Genomic DNA, 25,215 nt, shown 5'->3' with positions numbered 1-25,215 from the left:
ATCACAATCAGACGAACATATCCCTCTTATCATATCCGTTATAGATAAAGGAACCCAAAAATAATTGTGGTGTTGACGACGACAGAGCAATCAAGATTTTTCTCACTCCTTTCTCTCGGGCGCACGTCAACCTCTTCAGGATAAGATCTCCTTTCGAGATCTTCAACACTTATCAGTTAATGTACATTGTATATGTGAGGATAATAAGAAATGACAATTCAGAGAAAGGAATAGAGAATAACTCTGCACAGAATCAGGGAGCCAGAGAATGGTACCATGAGATAAAGTGAAAAAACATATACATTGTGAATTATACTACATCCATGTATACATAAGTGAATGAATTATGTAAGATAGCAGATTTATCTTTATCAGGTTCAGTGTTGCAAACACACTGACACCAATACCTAAAATCTTACAAAACGAATTGCGTAAAGAAAACAATGAAAAGAAAAGAACTTGGCAACAAAACTGCGTCAAGGGCCATCCCACCACAGTACAAATGACCCACGCGAAGTGCAGGAAAAAACCAACCATAATATTGCAGCACCGGGTTGGAGCCGAGGAGGGAGAGAGAGAGAGAGAGGGGGGTGGATGGGGCTGAGATCGGGACAGCTGGGAGGGGGCGTTACAGAAGGGAGACACATTCACTTGTGCAGTAGAATCCATGCTTGCCCTAAGTGGCGTCCCTCGAATTATTCACCATGGAATCGATTGACTGACTAATTCTCTTAACTGGCGGCACTACATTTTACCAGGCACCGGCTCATACAATCGTCTTCTACAAAGCAGCAGCCTGCGACGGAAAAGAAATGAGATAATGAAGAATTTTCAACATTCATCTTCGAAATATTTCAGTTGAAAATTTTTACTGTAATTACAAAATATAAAACCTGACGGTAATTATTAGAATGGTTGGATGCCATAACACACAATGATCTCTCAAGCGCCAAAACGAAAAGTCCCAGCCGAATTCCAACACGGAAGCGAGGCTATTGAAAGGATTATCAGCCAAACAATGCATAACCGAATTACAGAACACGAGTAGTGTTTGTTCCTTGATATCTTCCGTGTTTATGAAGCGGTTGTAAAATAAGTTAAAATCAGTTATTGCTGCGAAAAGACCTACTGTATAATAAAGCGAGAAGTTTCGAAGTTGCAGTACGATAGGAACATGAAAATGATGCGGTGATCTATCAAGGTTTTATAAGCCCCGAAGGGACTGAAATGTCTTAGGAGACAAAAACAGGTCATTAGGTTTCCTATGCATCGGGGGGGGGGGGGGCCCTATTGATTCCCTCTACATCTGTCAACTCACTGCCTTCTGCTTATCCTTTATACAACTATTTCTCATTGTGAAGGGAGTGAAAATTCCTTTGTCATCTTTTTGCGGTGAAAATTTTTCAGCGCCGCTTTCTTTGAGAAATAAAAAATAACAACCTACTATTTCAAAAGATATTGAGTGAATATTTAAAACACGATACAAACAAAGATCTGATATTCAAACAGATCGATATTTATGTTGAATACGTGACTTAAATCATAACTTTTCTCCTGCTACTGGCTGGCCTAGTGGGTGAAACTGTTTAATTCAGCTACACACGATAAATATGGATTAACTTTTGTAACCAAGTCTGTGCACCATGGTACAGGAATATTCAGCAGATTTGCAGAATTTCCTGATTTACTCCACTGTACTGAAATTGTATGTAGCAAAACTTTAATATTAAAGGCAAACGGTAAATGACAGTGAAGATGCTAAGGTTTAAAAAAACTACTGAAGAATGTAAACATTCTCTTTCAGGGCTTCCTTAGTGCAACTAAAATTCATCGTTAAAATTTCACAAAAATATCTTAAAGAAATAAAACTCAATAAAACGAGTCTTGAAAAGCGAACTGATTTTATCAGAACTTGGAATATGATTTTATCAGAATTTGGAATATGACCGAGACAACGCCTGAACAAGACCACGGACAGCCAGAAGGACAAAGGAGACCACCTACGGAAGACACGTGCGATCATGACGCCTCCTGCATCGGCTAACAGATGATCAGCGGCTACCTCCCATTTCCCCTGTAGCCCCAAGTAGCAACAGCAATGGCCATCCTGGCCATTTCCACTTGCACCGCCCTATCACCTAAGCACCAAGGAGGCCCATTTGAGGACATCCCGTCCTTAGAGCAAAGGCGTCATCTACAAATCCCGGCGGATCCTTCGGCAGCAAGAACCCACGACTCTCTATGAATCTGAATAAAAGCCAACGACAAAAGGCAAACCAGGGAAGGCAAGAATGCATGGTTGACTGACCCACGATAATTACACGCATCTTGGTGTTACGCGACAGGAATTAATACCATGACAAGCGGTGGGCTCCGGCCGTTTTCACGGAGACCATAATTCCCACTCGATGCCAGCGCGTCCTCTTCTTTCTTCCCTCGACAAAGAAACAACGGATTAAAGACTGCCGGCGAGGGCAACCCCTCGATAAGGGATTGTATCAGAGCCCTGGTTTCACCGACCCCTTAATACAACAAACTTCTTTCTCTCGGACGACGTTAAACAAAGCGACCAAGACGACCCAAGAGCAACCCGCGAAACACAGTCTTCCACATGACCATAATGTGCGCAATATGCAACAGTTCTGATGACCCCAGCGAGTACTATGAATTTTGATAACTTCATCTTGCAATGAGGGACCGACCAGAATAACAAAAATACAAAAGTGCGTCAACTCACTCCCCACTTCACCTGACAAGAGGCAAGATTACGAGATAAGACGGAGAGGGGTTACTCGAGTGGAAAATGAATGACATTCATGGTGAATAACATTACTCGGAGAAGCGGCCGGCGTTACCTAAAGACAGTCTGCAATGGATATGCAGATACCTCGGCGGGATTTACAAAAGGGATCGAACCCCTTATTATACAGGAGTCTGTTACGGAGTGCGCATGACAAGGGTGGCAATTTCTGCTTTCATCAGTCAAACGTATGACCGTAAGTCTTTGAAAAAACAAAAATGAGTTTCTTTTTCTAAATTTTCTCTCCCCTCATGCACTCAGCTCCGAGTACTAATCTCAAAACATCTTTGCCACGTGATTTATTAAGCCTATTTTTCCTTATCTGTTCTTGATAAGAGTGACCTACCTTAGATCCCGTGACACACCTGCGCAGTCAAACACCTGTTTTCGTTCGCGTTTGAAGGTCCCCCGTTTTGTTTTCCCTGGCTCTTCTCAACAAAATAGCGCGCACCAGAATTCAGCATCACAGTACCACAGCTGTATTCCATTGCACTAGCATTCAAAGTGAAATTTACGATTCTGATAAACAGATAAAAAAAATTACAAAATTACCCTACACAAACTCACCTCTGCAATTCTGCTTTTTTATGCTGACGCAGAGGGTTCATCAGCAAAGCCACTAACACCATACTCATAATGTCATTCACAATCACACACACACATATACATATACATACATACATACATTGTTATACATTACATATATATATATATATATATATATATATATATATATATATATATATATATATATATATATATATATATATATAGACACCTGGCAAGAGGAACAAGGTTAAGGGCCTGGAGGTATTCTAAAAGTATCCTGAGGAGGTAAAACTTCTTTAACACCTTTAACACCTCGGTCACCACCACCATCATCAGCATCATCATCTACAGAACCTAACACTTCCAGAGCATTTCAGCTTGGCGTCTAAGTTCGCTGTTGTTCAAATGCCTCATTAGAGGCAGCATTAATGAGAGAGAGAGAGAGAGAGAGAGAGAGAGAGAGAGAGAGAGAGAGAGAGAGAGAGAGAGATGAATGCTGCTAATGTTATGCACTCATGTGTCGAGTACGTAATCTGTTTCGCTGTCAAGTATATTTAACTTGCTATTGGGAAGATAATAGATGTCAAAAGCATTACGTTAAAATGAAAAAGTAATATATATATATATATATATATATATATATATATATATATATATATATATATATATATATATAAATTATATATATCGCAATCACAATGACATCATCAATTCTTTTTCTAATAACGGAAACAAAATTGTGTAGTTCTGGCATTTCACCACTGAGGACAACATTCTGCTGGACTTGACAAGTCTCCTTGAAAATGATGATCACGGAATCTGGGTCCATGCACTCTTCCCCATCACTGAAGAGAAAAGCAAAAAGGGCAAAAAATAACTTTTGAGTTTTAGAACTATTCTCATATGAGGAAAAAAGTGGATCTACCACAAATGTCAGTCAGATTAAACTTGGAGAAAAGTCAAGCACAAACATACAGGAATGCTGTCATATGAGTGGATGGTGCTACACTTACCTAACGAAGGTTTCAATTACCTTCTCTCACGAGATCAGACCAAATGGAAAGAAGAACAAAAGAGTCAAACAGCCCAAACAGACAGAAGGATAAAGAGAGAGAGAGAGAGAGAGAGAGAGAGAGAGAGAGAGAGAGAGAGAACCAGAGAGAAACCAACAGCAGGCAAAAGAGCAAAGCAAGAAGAGAAGTCTCCCCTCTCCTTCCCCATTCCTCCTCCTCTGCACCATTCCTCCCCCCATCCCCCCTCCTCCCCAGCAAGTCTTCCCCTTCCCTTCAACGTCCGATCAATATAAGCAACAGCAGAGGCAATCCTTCCAGTCATCCTTTTATACTTACAATCAGTCGCAACTGATTGGTTGATACATCAATTAGAAAACTGTTTCACGATTTCCATTCTTTTGTGTTTTCAGAATACACATATACACATACATATACACGTGAGCGCACTTGCTTGCAAATTAAAACAACTATTACGTGCAAGCACACCGTTCGGCTTAAGTTTAAGAGAAATCCCTAATCATGGTACCCTCTAATGACTTATGTATAAAGCGACGCTGCTGATACTTAATTTCCAAACCAGCTTTCTTTTGTTTTTAGTTTATTCATGCATGTATGAAGCTGTGAGACAGCATATATACCCGTGACTCACCTTAGAGGAAAACACCTGTTACTAAGTACTACCGGTACCTACTTTCTTGCAAGCCTGGACAAGAAACGAGTACTGGATTATTGTCCAAAAATGAAAAAATTAAATCTGATGATAACAACAAATAAGATCATGCAACTACTGCAGAGAGGAAAGTAATTTCAAGAGTCTGTGGTCAAGGAACACAGGACCCGCAACCTTCATCACATATTAACGCGTTATCGACAGTTCTCTTCTCGTCACAGGAGTAGCTGTTATACTGAAGCGAATTCCTCTTTTCCTTGAGGGAAACAAGTTATTGTAAACGTGCGCATTCCGTCTCATAATGAGCTCCTGACAGAGCAATCTAATTTACGAAAGCAACCTTCGACTCAAAATAAAATGCAATCACGTATACAGACTCTCCCATTCACGCAGACATATAAAAGTCGCATAGCCTAAAGTGTCTCAATCAGTCACAAGAGAATTTTCGACGGTCTTAGTCATCGCTACCTAGCAAGCTCCCAACAGGTTACGTAAGACTGCTCTACGCTTTTGCACGCGGGTGATGACCTATTCAAAAGTCACACAACCAGGAATCGTAGGTCGGCATTGATTTTCACATCGCCTCCTCACACGTGTCTGATCACGTTACTATCCCATATCACCCCGCACTTGTGCCGGCCGAGCGCTTCTCTCTCTCTCTCTCTCTCTCTCTCTCTCTCTCTCTCTCTCTCTCTCTCTCTTTCTCTCTCCAAACAAATTCTCATAGTATGAAATTAAAAAAAAATGTTTTATACTCATAAGATGAAATAAAAAAAAAGGTTTTATACTCACAGGATGAAATTTGAAAAAAAGAACAAAAATATTTAACAACGAAAAACAAAACAACGATTAAATAAACGAGATTTTAACAAAGTATCTAAAACCTGACGACTTTCCTCTCCCTTCCAAACGGGAAACGACCGTCATCGATAAGCCGTTACCCCTTCGTCTTGAGAAATTCTGCTCCCAGTTTCTCTCCCTTTACATGTGATACAAGTAAATGGAGGGAAGAGGGGAAGAAAGTGATGAAAAACAAAACGAGGGAAACATCTTAAAGCTTACGTGTTCATTTGCAGACGCAACAGGGGAGAGAGAGAGAGAGAGAGAGAGAGAGAGAGAGAGAGAGAGAGAGAGAGAGATCTCGCCCACATAATCAAATTCAATTATTCACGTGTATATACAATATATATATATATATATATATATATATATATATATATATATATATATATATACTTGTGTTCATTAAATACTAAGCCACAAATATCGTATCCTCTACACATCAGGAATAAATTACACGCAAGAGGAATCATAACTGATGAACAGTTCGTCACCAGTGGGATTCGAGCCGCTGCCTCATTTAGAAACAACGATGTACGGGAATGTGACCACTGAATCCCGCTGGTGACGAAGCACTTATCACTTATAATTCCCCTTCGGTGTAAGCCTTTCTCGAGGTATGGTGAACTGGGTATCAAACGATATTTGTGGCTTACTATCTGCGAATATAAACAATGTAATGGTGTCGGTGACCAAAAAAAAAAATCCTTATGTATTTGTATTAACCCGAAGTCAGGATGAGAAATTAAATGCATATAAGTTCGTATTTCTAACCGTTTAATGTCCGATTAAGGAACATGCAACAGCAAGGGATCACTTCACTTTGTTTCACTTTGATTGGTTTTATGTACAGCCCTCCACAGGGATGATTCCCTCTCTGGCGGGCCCTTGTACGTCTTCAAAATACGGTGCTTCTTTTATTTTATAATTGTCTTTTAGAGTTTTGTCCTCTGTATCGTATCTCCTGCAAAATAGGAGTCTTTAGTTCTTTTTTTACATACTTTGGCGACAAGAGAAATGACGATACCATCAAACTAGATCCACGATTCTAATTGTTCCCATCAACTCGACGTGAAAAACTAACGGAAAGCCAAAACGCACCTACATGGCCTACAGTGACTCACACAAACAAACAAACAAACAGTCCTTTACTTAAATGCTTAAATTAAATCTAATTTCTAGGCAGGCCTTGGATACGTGCCAGAGTGATTAATAGGAAAAAAAGGCATAGGAAGAAAGAATTTCCATCTTGACTCATGTCTTCCTTTCTGCAGTTGAGCTAATTAACAACAGAGATAAAAGGGAAGTACAATACCAGAGGTCTGGGCTCAGCAGAGTAATTCTACGACTCTTCACAAGGTTTCAGCAAGCATAGTGTGTGAGAGAGAGAGAGAGAGAGAGAGAGAGAGAGAGAGAGAGAGAGAGAGAGAGAGAGAGAGATTGACAATAGATTTCGTATCAACGCTGCAAACCAACCTATAAACCTCTTCAGTAACTCCGCTTTTAATACAAAACAATGAGTTCCCTCCTCCAGCTCATCTACAACTCCCGAGGATACGAAAGCAAACGAAAGGCACACCGTTATACATACCATAACACGATTTATCATCATTGCCGCTGTTATTATCACGATAAAGAAACACTCTTGACGGTTGTTCATTTGTTTGTTACTAGTTTCATGATTGCTGACTTTGCCTTGTTTTTTTTTTCTTGGGCATTCAATTCCGAGTAAAAATGATCGTCATATCTTTCCTTCTATTTCTGAAAGTCATATACGTATTACTGTCCACTGCATAAGATTATACGAACGATACGACTACAATCCCCCTACGAGGTAGAATCGTCAACAGCGAGAAAACGCCAATCACGAGATCCAGGATGTGTTAGCGGACATATTGTTGTTGAGACTCACTCGTGCAAAAAGGAGTGGCTGTTCTCGGAAAGCAAACAAGCACGCAGACACAAACGCATAACTTGAGGATAACCTTATGCGGCGTATAAAATATAAACATTCAACGGATATGATGAACACATAACGAAGAACACTCAAGATAAACCTTCCTCTCTCTCATTCTCTATACAAGCACCCACACCCAGCCGATGATGTAACTAACCCACATCATCATAACACGTAACCCAGAGGAACCAATTTACTTTATCATTAAGAAATACAAAATCTCTTTCCATTCACTCGGACTTGTTGGGGGGAGGGAGATTGTATACGTTGTGTGAGCGCTGTGCGTGGGCGTTTATTCACAGCATATGGAGAAAGCGTAAAAGCAAACCAGCTAGATAATGCATGTATTACAGTAGTTATGCCTGCAGGCTTGCAAACGCAGCCTGTTACCAATCCAGCTCTCTCTCTCTCTCTCTCTCTCTCTCTCTCTTCTGCTCTTTTCAGCGCAAGTAAAATCTGTATTCTACTCTTAAAAATAAAACTTTTACGCGTTATTCTCACACCAACCACTCGCTTTCTCTCTCTTTTTGCATCCGACTCAGTGAAACTTATTAATCTCTCTCTCTCCGTTCTCCCACCAGATACTATTCCGATCTCATTTCCGAGAGCAGCACGATTTTACCTATGTTCCAAGTAACATCCTCTCTCTCTCTCTCTCTCTCCTACTTTCAACATCGCCTCCCTCTCTTTCTCTCCCGCAACATCGACAGTCTCTTGGTTCGTTCGAAACCCGGCAAATTTCCGCGTCTATTATTCCGCTCTGTATCGAGCACTAAAAGCACAGTCAGTTTGGTCCACGTACACGACTGACGCTGTTTTACGTACAGTGGAAAAAAGGGAAAGTTATCATGTATTCGCAATGTCAATTAGCGTTTGTTTATATGTATAATTTTTTTATGGAATTTGTGTGACCAACATTGCCCTCTCCCTCTCTCTCTCTCAACCTTGCTTTACTCGGGTTGCAAATTTTTTCCTGCGCAGTTTCCACAATCTCCTGAAATTGTTTAAAAAAAATGACTAAACACCGAACCAACAATTAAGTTCTTTGCTTGCGTAGAGACACACCATTACCTCATCATGTTAAGTCTAAGCAGGAGAAATCTGCCTCGGCCCTCTGCACGACAATCACTCCCTTCGAAAAGTGTGACGGAAAATCTTTTCGGCCGCACGCACGCATCCAGACACCATACACCCAGTGGGAACAGGGTCGGTGTCCTCCATGAATTTTGAAGAGTGACATGGAACGCAAAGCGAAACAATTCTTTTTTTTCTTCATTTCTCTATTTTTTTTTTTTTTTTACTTTCCAATACAATTCTTCGCTTCCACATTGCGTCGACATACACGAAAATGTATTATTCAATTCTTTTTTCTTTCCTCTAAGTTTGACATTCACAAAGGAGTTGATTGGGGGTACTTAAAATGTATTTATTTTTTTATTTACTTGCTTTGTGAGATGATTGCTCAATATATGTTAATCAATTCATACTTCAACTGTTCAATCGTAGATGAATCCCTTATGCAGAAAAACTACAAAAACATAGCCGCCTCGTACACACAAACACATACACACAGTATATACGTAAATATTAAGATTATCTAGAAGCAAACATTCTCAGGATAGCTTATCGGCCCTCAACAAAAATTATAAGAAAATCAATATTTTTTAATGCGCTTTATGTAGTGACTCATAGTAAGTGTTAAATCAAACAAGCCTTTTCAGAAAAATTCCACTCATATCCACATTACAAACCTCAGAATTTAAAACTTATTCGCTCTTTCATTCTCTCAAAATGACCAGTTATCGCGCATGAACTGATCCATTTTTCCCAACCACGTTCACCTTTATACCCCAACCTTTTACACCATTTTTTTTTTTTATTCTGCTTGCTCTACACATAATGCACAGACCTTTCACCTCAATACTCCGTTGCTATTCCTTCACTGACATTCAACAGCCAGCTTCACTTTCAAGAAAATGCTTGACTAAAAATTCTTGTCGATTCCAACTTTCCTTTTCAACGATACTTTCCTTCTATTCCACTCAACTACTCTTATAAGAATCACATGACATTCCTCCACCATTGGAAATACTCATTCCCATTCACCTTCGAGTTAATCGCCATCATTTTTCTATCATCTACATTCATATTCAGCATTCCATCATCCTGGCTTCTATTTACTAAGCAAACTTACTCAAGATAAACATTCAGTCTCAACTCGTGCCAAACGAAATTCTCTAAAAAAAAATTCTCCACAACCACCTGTTACCTTACTGTCATCAATCATTTCGTAATCCTCTCACAGGCTATTCTCTGTTCTACTCTGCTTTATACAGGACACATGCAACAGCCACGGAGATATTATACTACAACTAGGTCTGGGAATTGCTGACATCAAACCAATGATTTACGCGCAATATTAAAACGCAGTGCTTATGGATCATGTTCAAACATGAAAAGGCAGGCCCCTGTTACATTTCTAGGCCTAATCGTAATTTTTTTAAGTACATCAAATTAACTTGGGATACCATTTGCCCGCCGAGAAAAAAAAATTACGGTCCCTCCCAAGAGGACCTCAGGATTATTATCTTTTTTAACGCATTTTACTATGTTTACCATATCCTGGTTCCTATCTGATTTTAATCTAAGCCTAAAATCACAGTCACGCTTCTGATAGCAAATGTTTTCCCTCTCCTTTCACTTGTCCAACAATTCATGATTCCCGGGACCCCGCCTCCCAACTCTGGATGTGTGTGTGTGTGTGTGTGTGTGTGTGTGTGTGTGTGTGTGTGTGTGTGTGTGTGTGTGTGAGTAGCAAGAGAGCCTAGCCTCGTCAATCATACAAATAATCAACTTGTTTATCGTCTCTACAGATAAAAAAAAAAAGAACACATGAATAATAATCAAAACGCCTTGCAATGGAAGCTGTTTGTGCTAGATTCTTTTCATCCAGTGTATTTAGGACAATACAATAGAACCGAACGTTATTCTGTCTTCGAGACAATGCTAGATTTTGATAAATGCAAGACAAGAAGACTAATACAATTGACACCAGACATGCACGCACACTAAAAATGGCTGCAAGCAACTACAACTAAACGCTGAGTAAAATGAAGGCTCCAATTATGAAGAAAAATAGCGCTCTAAAACAAAAAGAAAAAAACCTCCTCGGCCCCAAAACACTTCAGAGCAAATCGCCAAAAATATCAAAATAATGACAAGGTAGACGAACCACCGAAGGAAGGGAAACCCACTCAACTGGCCACCGCGTATGAGGTAACAAACTCAGCCGTCAAAACGCTCTTGTCTCTCAACAGTGCCTTGGCCTGCTTTCCTCTACAAGAGATAGATAGGTTCCGAAAGGAGTTCCGTTTTCTCCCCATTCGTTCTCAGCACCTTCCTCCCCTGATGAACCTATAGCCCCAGATCTCCCCCGGTAGCCAGGTGAACGCCCGAGAGAGAGAGAGAGAGAGAGAGAGAGAGAGAGAGAGAGAGAGAGAGAGAGAGAGAGAGAGAGAAATACACCAGTTCCCCCCCCCCCACCAACTCCAGGGTAGTCTAAGAGAGAGAGAGAGAGTTTCAGTTTCATTGCTGAAAAATATAAGCAATGGGGTATATACATATTGCTTTTATTGTGCCATTTAAACAGAGAGAGAGAGAGAGAGAGAGAGAAACAAGCCTTCCTCAGAGAGAGAGAGAGAGAGAGAGAGAGAGAGAGAGAGAGAGAGAGAGAGATAGAGAGTCCTCTCAACCCTTGTTTCAGGCGTATATATACCGCTGGCATGAGGCGGCGCATTGTGTGGGCGGCCTTTGCCCACGCGGGCCTCTGACCTAACGTGACCAGTTCTTTCCACCCGTGATGCAGTGAACGGAATTCTCTTGCAGGCTGGGTGGGTAGCGTAACTTCATCGCAGCCTGCCGGTTGGAATGACCGATAAAACGATCCGATTTTTCAGGTGGCCAACGAATGTAGTTCGAGGCAAACACTTGCACGCGTGTGGCCAGTCAGTCACCCCATCCAAATATTGAAGCCTTGTTAGCTCTTCATCATCCTTCTTCCTTATTTAGATAATTTTCTTCCACTTGACGCACTGCAAGAGCGCCCTCTGGAGAGGGGAGGAAAAAAAATCTTGTCGGCTCACGTAGAGAGAGAGAGAGAGAGAGAGAGAGAGAGAGAGAGCACTGCCCTGGTCGCGCTCTACTCAAGCCACACGACCCCACACCCCCCTTTTTCAGACTCCTCCCTATCATGACTACTCCCTCCACCACCACCACCACCTCTGCTTTTTACTTTTACCGAATGTACCTTTATTATTCGTTATCGATATTTCAGTCAGTGAGAGAGAGAGAGAGAGAGAGAGAGAGAGAGAGAGAGAGAGAGAGAGAGAGAGAGAGAGAGAGAATGTGCGACTTCGTGTGAACTTACACCGAAAGATCGCCTCATACCATATATCAGTGAACGTGACTTCACGTAACGAAACTGAAAATACCTCTCTACCGTTACAGCTGTTACTATGGAAGCTATACACCCGCACAGTGGCTTTAATATTCAGGTCTGCCAAAGGCACTCACTAAGGCTTAAGGGGGAAAAGCCAGAGCGTCTCCCTCAGCTAAGAGAACAGACTCTCAGCTAAAAGAGCGAAGACCTCTTTCTCTCTCTCTCTCTCTCTCTCAGCTACGAGAGCGGGACTCGCTCTCAGCTTAAGAGAGAAATAGATTCCGAGAGATTGCTGGTACCGGTTCGTGATCCTTCGCGCCCCCGTTGAAAGCTGGTGCTGGTCATTATTTATACTGCTGCTGACTCTTAACAATTTGGATTAATACAAAACTGCATAATTTGTTTTGTATGGCAAACGTTTTATCATTTTACATCCGCCTTGTCACATAAAAACAGAGGTACAGTAGTCTTACAGGAATTTGTTTCTTACGAGAGAGAGAGAGAGAGAGAGAGAGAGAGATCCGGTAGCCTACCTTGTTTACTCTAGCGGAAGAAACTCGGATTTTATAATTCTACATAAAAAAAACAGCTAGCTAGCATAGATGGAATTGATCACGCGTACAAACACACACATACGCATACACACACACACACACACACACACGTGTGTGTTTTCTCAGCCGTGGCTAGAGCACTCGCTTCATCAGGGAGTAGAACCGGGTTCGATTCCGGCCGGACCTACCATATTCTCCTTCTAATTCGAATAAGGCAATGGCAGACTTCCTTATGATTCTTTAGAAAGAAAACTTTACCCGCGAAACATATCCAGCTGTGACTGAGGGCGATACTGCAATTAAAATACTGCCAGAAAATATTAAGAGATTGTGACACCGCTTTCCACAGGCGTGGCCAAATCTGCGTTTACCTCAAGGGGATGGTGAGAACGAAAACATGTATAGCTTTGGGTCAGCAGCTCTGGGTCAACCCTTTCATTACGGGACCTCTGTGCTTTACAGTCGTCCAATCATGAACAACCTCGGCAACACGTAATATATAAAACAAAGGAAATTTCTCATTTTGCAAAGATCAACGCGCCTTTAAAATAATTAAAATAAAATTAATAATGTCAAACATCATAGTCTGAAATTACGAACTAACATGATTTAAAATTACTCTTCCTTAAAGGAGAGGCAGAAAGAGAGAGTTAACTGGAGATAGTCAATATTCAAATATTATTTAATTTTTGATCAAGTCCTCATGTTGGATAATGACATCGGCTCCCAAAGAAGTCTGAACTCCTCTGTTTATAAGAAAAAGGAAACCTGAGAAATACTGCAGAGGATTATAACAGGCCAAGGCCTAAGGAAGGGGTTACAATAATCCACGAGTGACTTTTGAGAAACGGAAATATGTCACCGGTGTTTGCCTGACTTCGGGCTGAGCAGTGAATGAGTACCTGGAAGTTATACGACTATGCCGAGTCGAAATAGTGGTGAAAAATATGTGAGTCCACCAAAAAAATATTTATCTTAATACCTTCCAGGAGACCTTAACTTCTAGACATGAAGTATTATACGGTACACTGTCTACTGGATGCTAAGAAATCCTAAATGGAATATAGAATTTCTTTCCTGTTATTATTCGAACTCACCTTCATAATAAGAAACCGGCTGATTCCTATCCACTTGCTGGCAATGCAAAATATATATGAATTGAAATTGGAATATATTTAAGCCAAAGGGCAAGCACTAGGATCTATGAGGTCATTCAGCGCTGAAAGGGAAGTTGAGAGTAGAATGGTTTTTAAAGTGTAATAGGAGGAAAACCTAGCATTTGCACTACGATTACACGATTCAATTATTAGGAAAGGGTGGAAAGTAAGATGGAAGAAAGATATGAACGGAGATACAGTAAAAGGAATGAAACTGGTTACGCTGCAGAGAACCCTACGGGAGACAAACTTTTAGGTGTATTTCAGTGTCTTACCACGATTCATGTCTGACTAACGTACTGTGTATACTTTCATATGCAGTTTCATATAATCCATACGCGGCTACACAATGTCTCGGCGCAGAAGTTTGGTATGTGGAACTCTTTCCTTCCCGAAAACCCGCTCGTTCAACATTAATCATCTTATTAATTTCCGTCCCCATCTACTGAAAATTGGCACACTGAACATTCCATCACATAACTGGTGCACGTAAGTGCAATGCCCCTATGATTACAACATGCAATCATATCTTTCTTTGGCACCTTTGCTATGAATTACAATTCACACAATCACCATGCTTTGTTGCCACAGTCTATATTATCTAAAAATATATCCCAATTTTTTCATTTCTAGTTTCCTTATTACTTCAAAAACTGTCAGTTCAGTACAAGTTTTCCATCTCTAGTTTCCTTATTACTTCAAAAACTGTCAATTCAGTACAAGTTTTTCCATTTCTAGATTCCTTATTACTTCAAAAACTGTCAATTCAGTATATTTTATATATATATATATATATATATATATATATATATATATATATATATATATATATATATATATATGATTCTATAAACAAGTGAAACTGTCACAACAAGTTTGACAATTTCTTGTAAAGATAAAATCTGAGATCGCGTCAAGGAGGTTCCTTCAGATCGCGTTGATCCTGGAAAGGAAGATGCGACAAGGTACCGCGAATGTTACTTTGGGGCTTAAAAGGAGAAAGCCGTGCCTCTTATAACAAAATAATGTCTCACAGACACCCAGCTGACTTTCCATATGTGGAACGATCCTTAGTAATCACCTAAGCTTGATTACACACTAGCACATGTGCACTAATATTAAACTAGCACATGCGCGCAGCTCTTCCCGCCAATTACTAATATAATTTAATTTCAATTTATTAACTAATTTTTATTCTGGATATAAACCGCATGGATGTACATAAGATAGATAGATGTGTGTCAGTGCAAGCATACAAATCAGGTACGAAACACCCATTACTAATTCCAACCCATGAAAATGCAGAGAGAAGGAGAGAGAGGAGAGAGTTCGGAACTGAACGAAAGGTCAATCACCTGCACCTCCCTATCTGAACCAAGGTCTGCAAGAAGACCAGTTATAAAAGATTCTGAAGCAAAATCTTTCAAATGACACTGTGATAAGAATCAAACCCTAAATAAAAAAACATTTTTTTCTCTCTCCTACTTAAAAGAAACTGGACAAAAAATATATAATTTCCAAAGGACTTTCTACCGATGCCCTCCCTCAACCGGCGTAGCCTAAACACCGTTTTCTTCGTGTTCGCAAGCGTCTTCCCTTGACATGCCATCACCAATAGATGCACATGTATGACGCAACCATACCAATGAAGTCAACATGCTTGCCAAGTCAAGTTCATCGCCTTCGCCCCATGCAACCATTATTATTAGCTTGTTTGACTTCTCCCACAGTTACTGTGGTAAAAATGCACTCGTATTCCCCCGGTATAGCCTAGGGAATATTCAGTCTTCGTAAAGTTTTCAGAGCACAAGGTCTTTCTGACACATTCTTGGCAGTGAATGGGGGAAGGACTGAAACCTGTCAAAATGATTATCCAAGGTGAAAAAATGAAAGTATTTCATTAACAGTGAAAGACGAGAGCCTGTCTGTCTCTTCCTGGTGTGAAACCAGTCCAAGGAGCCTTCCAGATTACGAGCATTATGTCGCAAAGTAGAATTGTTGTCTTAATGGCTTTTTCTGCATTCACTCCAGGTGTTGCCTGAAGGTGTCAGGTCACACAAATCCTTGAACTGGTCCAGAATGAGACAAGAACAATATTATCATTTCGTTTCAAAAACATAAACAAAATAGCACAATCACAACTGCAGGCTTGCATTCACTTATAACCCGGGCTATATCGCATACAATGGATACGTAATTGTTTTAATGACCTCATCTTTGGAGATGAACGAATGAAACAAGTTCAACGGAAAGGAAAGGGATACGATATAACCTTCGCTCGACTCGAAAATGTGATACTATTTAAAAACCGCAGTAGACTAACAAGGGCTCCCGAACAAGTAAAGCGAGAAATCCCACTAAAACATACAAGGGCGGGGAAGGGGGAGTCTACTAATTGATAACCAACGCGCCAGCCTTTGCAATTCAAGAGCCAAATACTTTCGCCTTAACCAAAATGGAGCTAGGCTAATCAATATGCATTACGCTATAGGAGATACTTTAGGGACTTAAGCACTGCAATTCTGTTGTTTATCGACTGAAAACTACGGGAAATTCTTACTGGGGAGTCACTTCCAGAATCAAGATTCATCACATTGAATGGGCCAACGTCACGAGAATAACCTAGACAAGAGTAAACTTGACCATTTACAGTAGGCTAGGATGCCGAAGAGGAACATGCTTTTATCACACCAAAATACATTTTAAGGGGCTTTATTAACCCCATCAAGCTTTCAACATAGATTAACCAAGATATTTAGTCTAATATTAAATCGAGTCGTGTGCTGAGAGAAGGGTCTATGCTATTTACTGTACCACACGGAAAATATCAGGTAATTAATATATACAAAATATGTAACGCCCCTGAAACAACCCTATTCATGAATTGGTCGAGTCGATTATCATTACCATGAAGGATCAAGAAACAGCATCAATAAAAAGCATATTTAGTATTGTGAATGCGCGTTCACTCACAGCATTGATAACAACAAAAAAGCGTAGTACAATAAGCTAACCAAGATCTTTGCAATGAATGAGCAAATTGTATTCAGCAACCGTATCTTGTTGTCTACTGCTGGAATTAGTAAGGTACAAACGACCGCAGAAACAACTTGACAAAACACTCTCGCCCATCAATTGTGCCACGACCGAACCCAGGCTTTAAACGCCTCACCGTCTGCGGGCTCCTTATCGTACGTTATCGATTGGGCATGGCGGGAAACGGGCGTCGTTTGAACGTGTTCGCTCCGTTGTTCACATTCGCCTCTAATTATCGACAGCACAGCAAATGTCGAAGTGTGATAATAACTCGTAAACTCACCCTTCCGAAGTATGCTGCCCAGTGTGTAGGCGTCCATCCGTAATAGGTATCTTCGAGCGTGATGTGCGATGGGGCCGCTTCCTGATGAAGCAACAACTTCAGCGATGCAATGTCCCCGTCGCGGCACGCGCGATGCAGTGGAAACTTTTCCGACAGGTGATTCTCGCTCATCACGCTCCAGCTTTGTCCATTGCATCGGGACACACTTTCAGACATGGTGGTAAATGTTTCTAGTACCGATTCTACGAATGTTATTACGTACTATTCGAAGGAGAGTTTCTGAGAGACTGGGTGCCGAACACCACTTTCGACATGCGTTACCCGGCGCTATCTGAACACCAAGCCAACAACATTGGCGGTCAATGCCGGGCGGGAGAGCTGTGAAGGGGTAACGAGACTTGATTCCCTCGTCAAAAATGTGCATTTCTTTTCATAGATAACAGAGAATTTGGATGTTTTTATATTAATAATTCAAGAAATATATCAATACATTAGCATTTTTCAACTATTTTTACTATATTAATATGTTCAGTGAGCTAAGAAACTGTGCCGCCCACAAAACACCTTCGCAGCCCGTAGCATTTAGCAAGCATGATCTCTTGTATTTAAATAACTTGAATATCTCTGGTATTTGAAGAGGAAAAATACTGTCCAAAATGCCATCTAAATTCTAAATATTTTTAATACAGTTTTAAAAATTACCTAGATTCGGTAAAATCGCTTTAATTTCAAGTTGCTATTGTTGGCATCGGCAATTGGCACTTAATTTATCCTTGAGAAACACTTGTTTTCCTTCGTTGGAAGCATTAATCATAAGTATATGCCATGATAGATCCATATATTTCGACTAATTCCATTAAGGTTACTATAAATAAATATTATGGAAGTAGTGGGCGTGAATCATTGAGGTAAAAACTAAAAACATGTGATCATGAGGTACAAGTCACTTTTTAACATTCGCGAGTTTGTGTTACGAAATTATTGCTACAATTTATATTCACGAACCGATTATCACCTAATATTATGAACATTTAAACAGAATTAGGAGGAAATATGATTTAATCGTGAAAGGAAACGAAGGAGTCGATTCGAAATTGAAGTCGAAGACAGAGACAGCAAGTACATCCGGACAATGCTTCGCAGTGAAAATCCAATCTCGCCCAGCGTAGACTTATTGATAAATCGAAGACTTGTTTTTACTAGGATATTAATTTGGAACAAAGTCGTGAAATATAATCAAAAAACCTTTTATAAAATAATATAGTTTTGATCTCTATGCAAAAGATCATTGTGTATGTAATGAAAGGATTTTATATTGCAATATTTTTTTTAAAAAATGCTACATCACTTATTATAATCAGAGTGGTACAGTATTTCTGCGAAAGGAAAACATTCACTAAGTTTAAGAAAAAAAAAATATCTAAATCGAACGTAACGCTCATTCAGTCCTGTTTGAACCGGTATGTGATTCGACCGCGAAAATTCAAATAAACAAAGACGTGTTTTTCTTCTGATAGTGTTGCCAAGCCAAGACAGCTTGAGAACAGATAAGAATACTCACGTGGACATTCTTTTGCGTGAGTATACACATATATATATATATATATATATATATATATATATATATATATATATATATATATATATATATATATATATATATATATATATATATATATATATATATACTCGTATATATATATATATATATATATATATATATATATATATATATATATATATATATATATATATATATATATATGAGCTGATCTATATAGAAAATCTACTAGACGCCTTGTGCGTGTGTGTGTGACCAGAGAGTAACGAACCGATAGATGCTGCTGATTCATCGAATACCCATACGATCGTTGGCGGCTTGGCGTGGGTGATTCAAATGAGTGCCATACATCGAAGACCCTTATTGGCCCATTTCGATTATGAGAGACCAATCAGCTGAGGTCTATGACCCAAACCAGTTCAGTTTGAAAAGCAGAGTCAGTAGGGAGTGAGTGGTCGATCGGGTCAAGTCGCGTTTCAAAGACAGGGTCGGCGCGTGTTGTTTCAGAGTACCTTCCGATGATTATAACCTTAATATAATTAGTAGCGTAATATTAGCAACAGGGCCCTGTGTAACTATTAAGAAAATACACATGTGTTAATTGTATCTACGCTGTTTCATTGTACTGGTAGAACCCTTATATGATCGAAGATCAGGTCATATAATTTGCGTCAGGTGTGGGTATTGCCGGGTACATAATAATTTACAGCGTAATTGCAATCGCGGAAATAAACAATGCAGACTCGAAGAAAAGCGGCGCGACGGGCGGGAGTGCCAGTACTAGCAGTACCAGTGCTAACAATAACAGTGCCAATGAAAAGGACAGTGTGAATCAGCCGTCAGTGTCAACAATTATCCAACACGCGTTAGAAGAGTTGCACAAATTAACAAAAGAAACGCAAACAAAACAGCCCGTCGACCCGTCCACAATATTGGCCAACGTCGCGTCGTCCCCGCAAGTGCGATCAGACGAAAAAAATAAAAACTGCCTGTGTTAGATGGATCAGTACCTGAGTTTGATAACTCACGCACTGGTGAAGGTTTCTCTCGATCGAGACCTTTTTTAAAGTGTGTTGAAAACGCCACCATTGGCTGGACAGATAGAGAAAAAATTGTACAAACGAAACAGAAGATCATCGGTAATGCAGAGAGACAAATTAGGGAGCTGGGACGTCAGTTATTCGGCAGACTGGGGTACTTTAAACAGCACCTCACTCAGCAGTTTGCCTTACACCGAGAGGAGAAGATGGAGCTAATGGAAGCTTATGACCCCAGGTTGGGGGTGGGAGAGTCGATTTCAGCCTTCTACTATCGCGTCGGTGAAGCCTATGAGTCCCCTCACCCCAATAGAGACCAGACTGTAGAGGAAAAGAGTCCTTCTGTCGACGCATGCTGAAGCGGATTCTTCCCACCTCCGTTGTGGGATTTCTTTTTTACGACAAGAGGCCCTTACACGTCTTGCTGCCGAAAGTGCAACTTCTATTCGACCACGAACGAAGCCAGCAAACACGGATGGGAGCTCAGGCCACCCCCCAATCGGTTGTTGCAACGGTGTTAACCAATCTGACCCAGCGAATCCTCCGCCAGCCTCATCCGCCAACCAGAGGCCAGGGTCACGCACCCAGGGGCCTCCAAGAGGCAAGGGGAAATCGGCTGGGAATAACACGGTTGGCCGTTGCTGGGGTGTGGAGGGGAGGGCCACATGAGGGCCCAGTGCCCCTCTGACCCAGCCACGACGTTGTTTTCGATGCAAAGCAACAGACCACCTCGTGAGCGCTTGTTCAAAACGACGACGGCCAGCGGAACAACGTTATTCCCCACCAAGGAGAGGAAGGAAGGCGGCGTGGAGGAGGAGTCGGGAGGGCCCCCGACTACACCCACGACCGTCGGGTCCAACCAGCGACCGTACCCCCATTTCCGGGACTGCCTGGTTACCTGGGAGAGGAGAGTGAAGATGATATACAAGCATGTCTAGGGATCATTAACGGTGCACCCGACGTGCATACAGACGAGGGTCGCAAATATTGGTGTCATGTTCTGAAGTATGAACATTATTCTAAACGTATCTTTGCACCAACATGCCATGTTCCTTTTTAATCTTTTGTTTTGAGTTTGTGATAATGACTTTTCATGCATAAATTGAGACCAATCGTACTTTCTGTTTCATTTATTGTGTTGTACAAGTTCTTTAATCTTGATGATTGATAGCGATATGTTTGTTTTATTATTTTTGAATTACAGGTTTTGTGTTCCGGTTTAATCAGAAATTAGATGTCTTAAAGTGGAGATATATGAGAGTTTTGTTATTTCATTGATTCATATCTGATTCATTTTTCATTAATGAACATGGTTGCAATGTGATGGAATCCAGAACAGACTTTAAATTGCCAATTGTAACCACGCAATTTGACCCTGGCTTGCTAAGTTTGATTTCTTTTCCAATTCTGCATGAATTATTAATTATTTGCGTTTTAGTCGGTAAGGTACTCAAATAATGGTACAAATGTAGAAAAAAAGAGAAAAATGTATACAAATGAATAAAGAAAAATAGTTATGAGTTTCTGCGGGACGCAGAACTTGGTGGGGAGGGTGAGCTGATCTATATAGAAAATCTACTAGACGCCTTGTGCGTGTGTGTGTGACCAGAGAGTAACGAACCGATAGATACCGCTGATTCATCGAATACCCATACGATCGTTGGCGGCTTGGCGTGGGTGATTCAAATGAGTGCCATACATCGAAGACCCTTATTGGCTCATTTCGATTATGAGAGACCAATCAGCTGAGGTCTATGACACAAACCAGTTCAGTTTGAAAAGCAAAGAGTCAGTAGGGAGTGAGTGGTCGACGGGTCAAGTCGCGTTTCAAAGACAGGGTCGGCGCGTGTTGTTTCAGAGTACCTTCCGATGATTATAACCTTAATATAATTAGTAGCGTAATATTAGCAACTGGGCCCTGTGTAACTATTAAGGAAAATACACATGTGTTAATTGTATCTTACGCGTTTCATTGTACTGGTAGAACCCATATATGATCGAAGATCAGGTCATATATATATATATATATATATATATATATATATATATATATATATATATATATATACATATATATATATATATATACATACATACATACAATATATATATATATATATATATATGTGTGTGTGTGTGTATGTGTGCTTGTGTGTGTGTGTGTGTGAAGAGAAAGAGAATGACACAATAGTCAGGCTGCGTTTATGTTATGACTGATGATTCGTTGACGATTTTGTGCAGAAAACTTTCGCCACATTAGCTACTTCTTATTCCTGCACCTGCAGAGAGCTATATGATTGAGAACTGAGAGTATTTGAGGTTCAGTTGCAGGGCAGATGAGATCAAGTACAGGCATGAAAGAGGACAGAAAAGGTAGCAAGGAAGAGAGAGAAAATAAGGTATGGAAATGAAAAGGTGAGGAAGAACTTTATGGGGAATAAAGGGTTCCACCGCAAGGAAGTAAACATACAACAGAAGGAAAAATGAGTAAATAAAAGGATCCCTGGGCGCAAGTCGCAAATGGAGAGATGATGTCTGAACTGAATGCAGTCCTGGTTTTACAGAGTGAATATTTTGAAGAATAATTGAATCTGAAAGAGAGAAGAGACGCAGAGTGGAGGGGGTCAGTGTGAGTTTGAGATTGCTTATAGAAGTGACTGTTGATGACAAAGACAATTAACAGGCTGAAAAATACAGACACCAAGATGCAGTGGTACAGTAGTGAGATTGTCTGGCCGACTGACCATGACTTATAACGTTTTGCTGGACGAGGGAGGGGTTCCCCAGTAAAAGGTGAGTGGAATAATTGTTCCCTTGTTTAAAGTATAGGTGATAAAGGAGACGGTAACAATTAAGGTGCATAACAGGAAAGTTTTATAGTGAGACTTTGACTGAAAAGTAAGACAGGTAAAGAAGAGATGATATGGGAGAACATCACGGATTTAGACATCGAAGAGAGTGCATGGTTCAAGTGTGTGCTGTAAAGCGAATATATGAGAGGTTTGAAAGCAGGTGGAAAAACACGCATGTGGCAATGTGGACAGAGCATCTAAATTCTTGTGCTTTGACTTCTTGCATCGCTCCAGCCATTAAGATATTAAATAGCCCTAGGGCAGTGGTTCGTAACCTTTTCCAGTGCCTGTGCCCATTGATATCTCAGAAATTTTTCTCGTACCCCCATCCAACATAAATACAATACAAATATATGGTAAATATATAGCACCATTGCACTGGCTATCATGTCTCGTACCCCCAGGTTTAAGGTTGCGTAACCCTGTGGGGGTACAAGTACCCCAGGTTAAGAACCATTGCCCTAGAGATATAACCTACCAACGTCTCAGACCCATATTTACATCGAACCAGTCACTCTTCCACCACACATTTTGCTTCCATAAGAACTTTCAGTCTATCAAAACAATTTATCTACTCGTACGGATCCACTCTTTTTCTGGTGAATTTAGCATAAGCTTTTAGAGGATAATGTATCAGACACACACAACTTTTTCCCTTTACTTTCAAACTTCTCAAATAACTGCTTCATAACAAACACATCTCCCTACTCTCATTCACTCCGGGAACTCCAAACCTACCAATGGGGTCATTTCTTTCTGTCACCTTACCTTGCTTCTGAGTCACTTTGTACACTTTTTTTTTTAATACTCTGAAAACTCACCAGGCCAATATTCAGACTCTTCCAAAAGCGTTTCTCTTTCATTCTCATCCCCATCCGTTCTTAGGCCACGAACACCCCGTGTCAGAAGTTTCTACTGCTGCCTCAACTAAACTTTCACATGCTGTCCTTGAACTAACACATTTCTACTCTGACACCCATCCTAATTGTCATCTGGGCACGACGTGTGCTACCTCTTATTAGTTCTATACCTTTCGTCTACACCAGACACATGTGTTCTTTGTCCTTTTTATTCGCGCATGCATTGCCCTCTTTTACCTTCTTCTCACTAACTTTCAAACCATCTAGCTTTCTCTCCCTCAACAAATAAAGCATCGCACAGTGGTGAGAAATCTAGTAATCTACTTTTTGTTTCCCTTGAGGTACCTAAGTTCCCCCCAAAAATTGGCACTTCTTAGGACAGCCCATGTTGTACCACTTACTGCCACTGCAGTAGCACTTATCAGTAAACAGACTGGCCTGGCATATGTGACTGCCATTGTCCTACAAAGAAAGCTCATCGGCCATTTGGGAAATTTCCTTTTCATAAACAATCAGCTTTAAATAGCTATCTCAACTTTGGCTAGATACTTGAGGTGGCTGCAGGCAGGATCAAAATAAGGCACGGGGCTAGCAACCTCATCTCAAAAGACTTTCTTAGAACAGGAAGATGAACACTTTCTGGTACCACCCACTCTATGAAGAAAAAGACGTATAGTGGGAATTATATATATATATATATATATATATATATATATATATATATATATATATATATATAATGTGTGTGTGTGTCCTTATCATTATTTATTTTGAACTGATATGGAGGCCTTTGTTGTAATCCGAAGAGGAATGGATATGATAGCAGTACCCCACATAAGAGAGCAACGCTAATCATGGAAGCATTAGGCTGATTTACAGTTTACTTATCTAACTAAAGAACAGAGCAGACTGCAGTAAAAATCCTAATCAACATCTCTGAAGAGAGTGAAGGGAGACCAGACTGAATGACGGAGAGGAGGAAAAATCAGAAAGGTAAGGGAACGAACGACCCTGTGGAACGCCCGTAGACACACCGGGGAGAACAAATGCCTTGTGTTCTAGACCGTGGTAAGGCCACGGTCTAGAAAGAACCTCTCACAGTTCTTGCTATTAGCGTAGGTATTGACAGATCTCATCTAAGAATATGGTGTTCACTAGAAATAAGTAATAGAAGTAATGAAAAGAATCGAAATAAAGTGAAAAAAATCTGGTAAATACGTATTTTGTCATGGAACCAAAAGCTCTATAGAAGCTTCCTTGCATCACTTAAATGCTAAAGTAGCGATGTAGCTTAACCATACGCATGCAGTGTTTACTACTGACGTGTGCTCACAGGAAGGAGTGAATGTGAAAATATCATAAAGACAGAGCATAAAAAATTATTAGAACATTCATTACAGGATATATATTTCCGTATGCTTATCAGTCTCAGTACAAATGTTCCTCAGTGAAATACCAAGCTTCTCTCTCTCTCTCTCTCTCTCTCTCTCTCTCTCTCTCTCTCTCTCTCTCTCTCTCTGTGCTTTTCTTTTATCGCACGGAAAAGTGTTATGCTCTCAACTCAGCCATATCCATTTCTTCACGAGGCTCCGATAGCCTTCCTCAAGC

General features: G+C 40.4%; 1 protein-coding gene across 9 annotated transcripts in view; it reads right to left on the bottom strand.

The window, feature by feature from the left end:
* Positions 1 to 17,645, bottom strand: part of LOC136847231 (ankyrin repeat domain-containing protein 10-like) — an 85,311-nt gene extending 67,666 nt beyond the window's left edge. For 6 of the 9 annotated variants that reach the window (XR_010855673.1, XR_010855674.1, XR_010855672.1 and 3 more), the window contains exon 1: positions 17,298 to 17,644. Coding sequence is in view for 5 of the 9 variants with exons in the window: in XM_067118740.1 (XP_066974841.1) it covers positions 17,298 to 17,513 (216 nt within the window). In the remaining 4 variants the exon portion in view is untranslated. Of the gene's footprint in view, positions 1 to 17,297 lie in introns of all 9 variants that reach the window. The other 3 variants (XR_010855666.1, XM_067118714.1, XM_067118723.1) reach the window with 1 other exon arrangement.
* Positions 17,646 to 25,215: the final 7,570 nt, after the last annotated feature.

Source organism: Macrobrachium rosenbergii, chromosome 2 (assembly GCF_040412425.1).
Source record: "Macrobrachium rosenbergii isolate ZJJX-2024 chromosome 2, ASM4041242v1, whole genome shotgun sequence".
Taxonomy (NCBI): domain Eukaryota; kingdom Metazoa; phylum Arthropoda; class Malacostraca; order Decapoda; family Palaemonidae; genus Macrobrachium; species Macrobrachium rosenbergii.
This window is presented reverse-complemented; position numbering and strand designations above follow the sequence as displayed.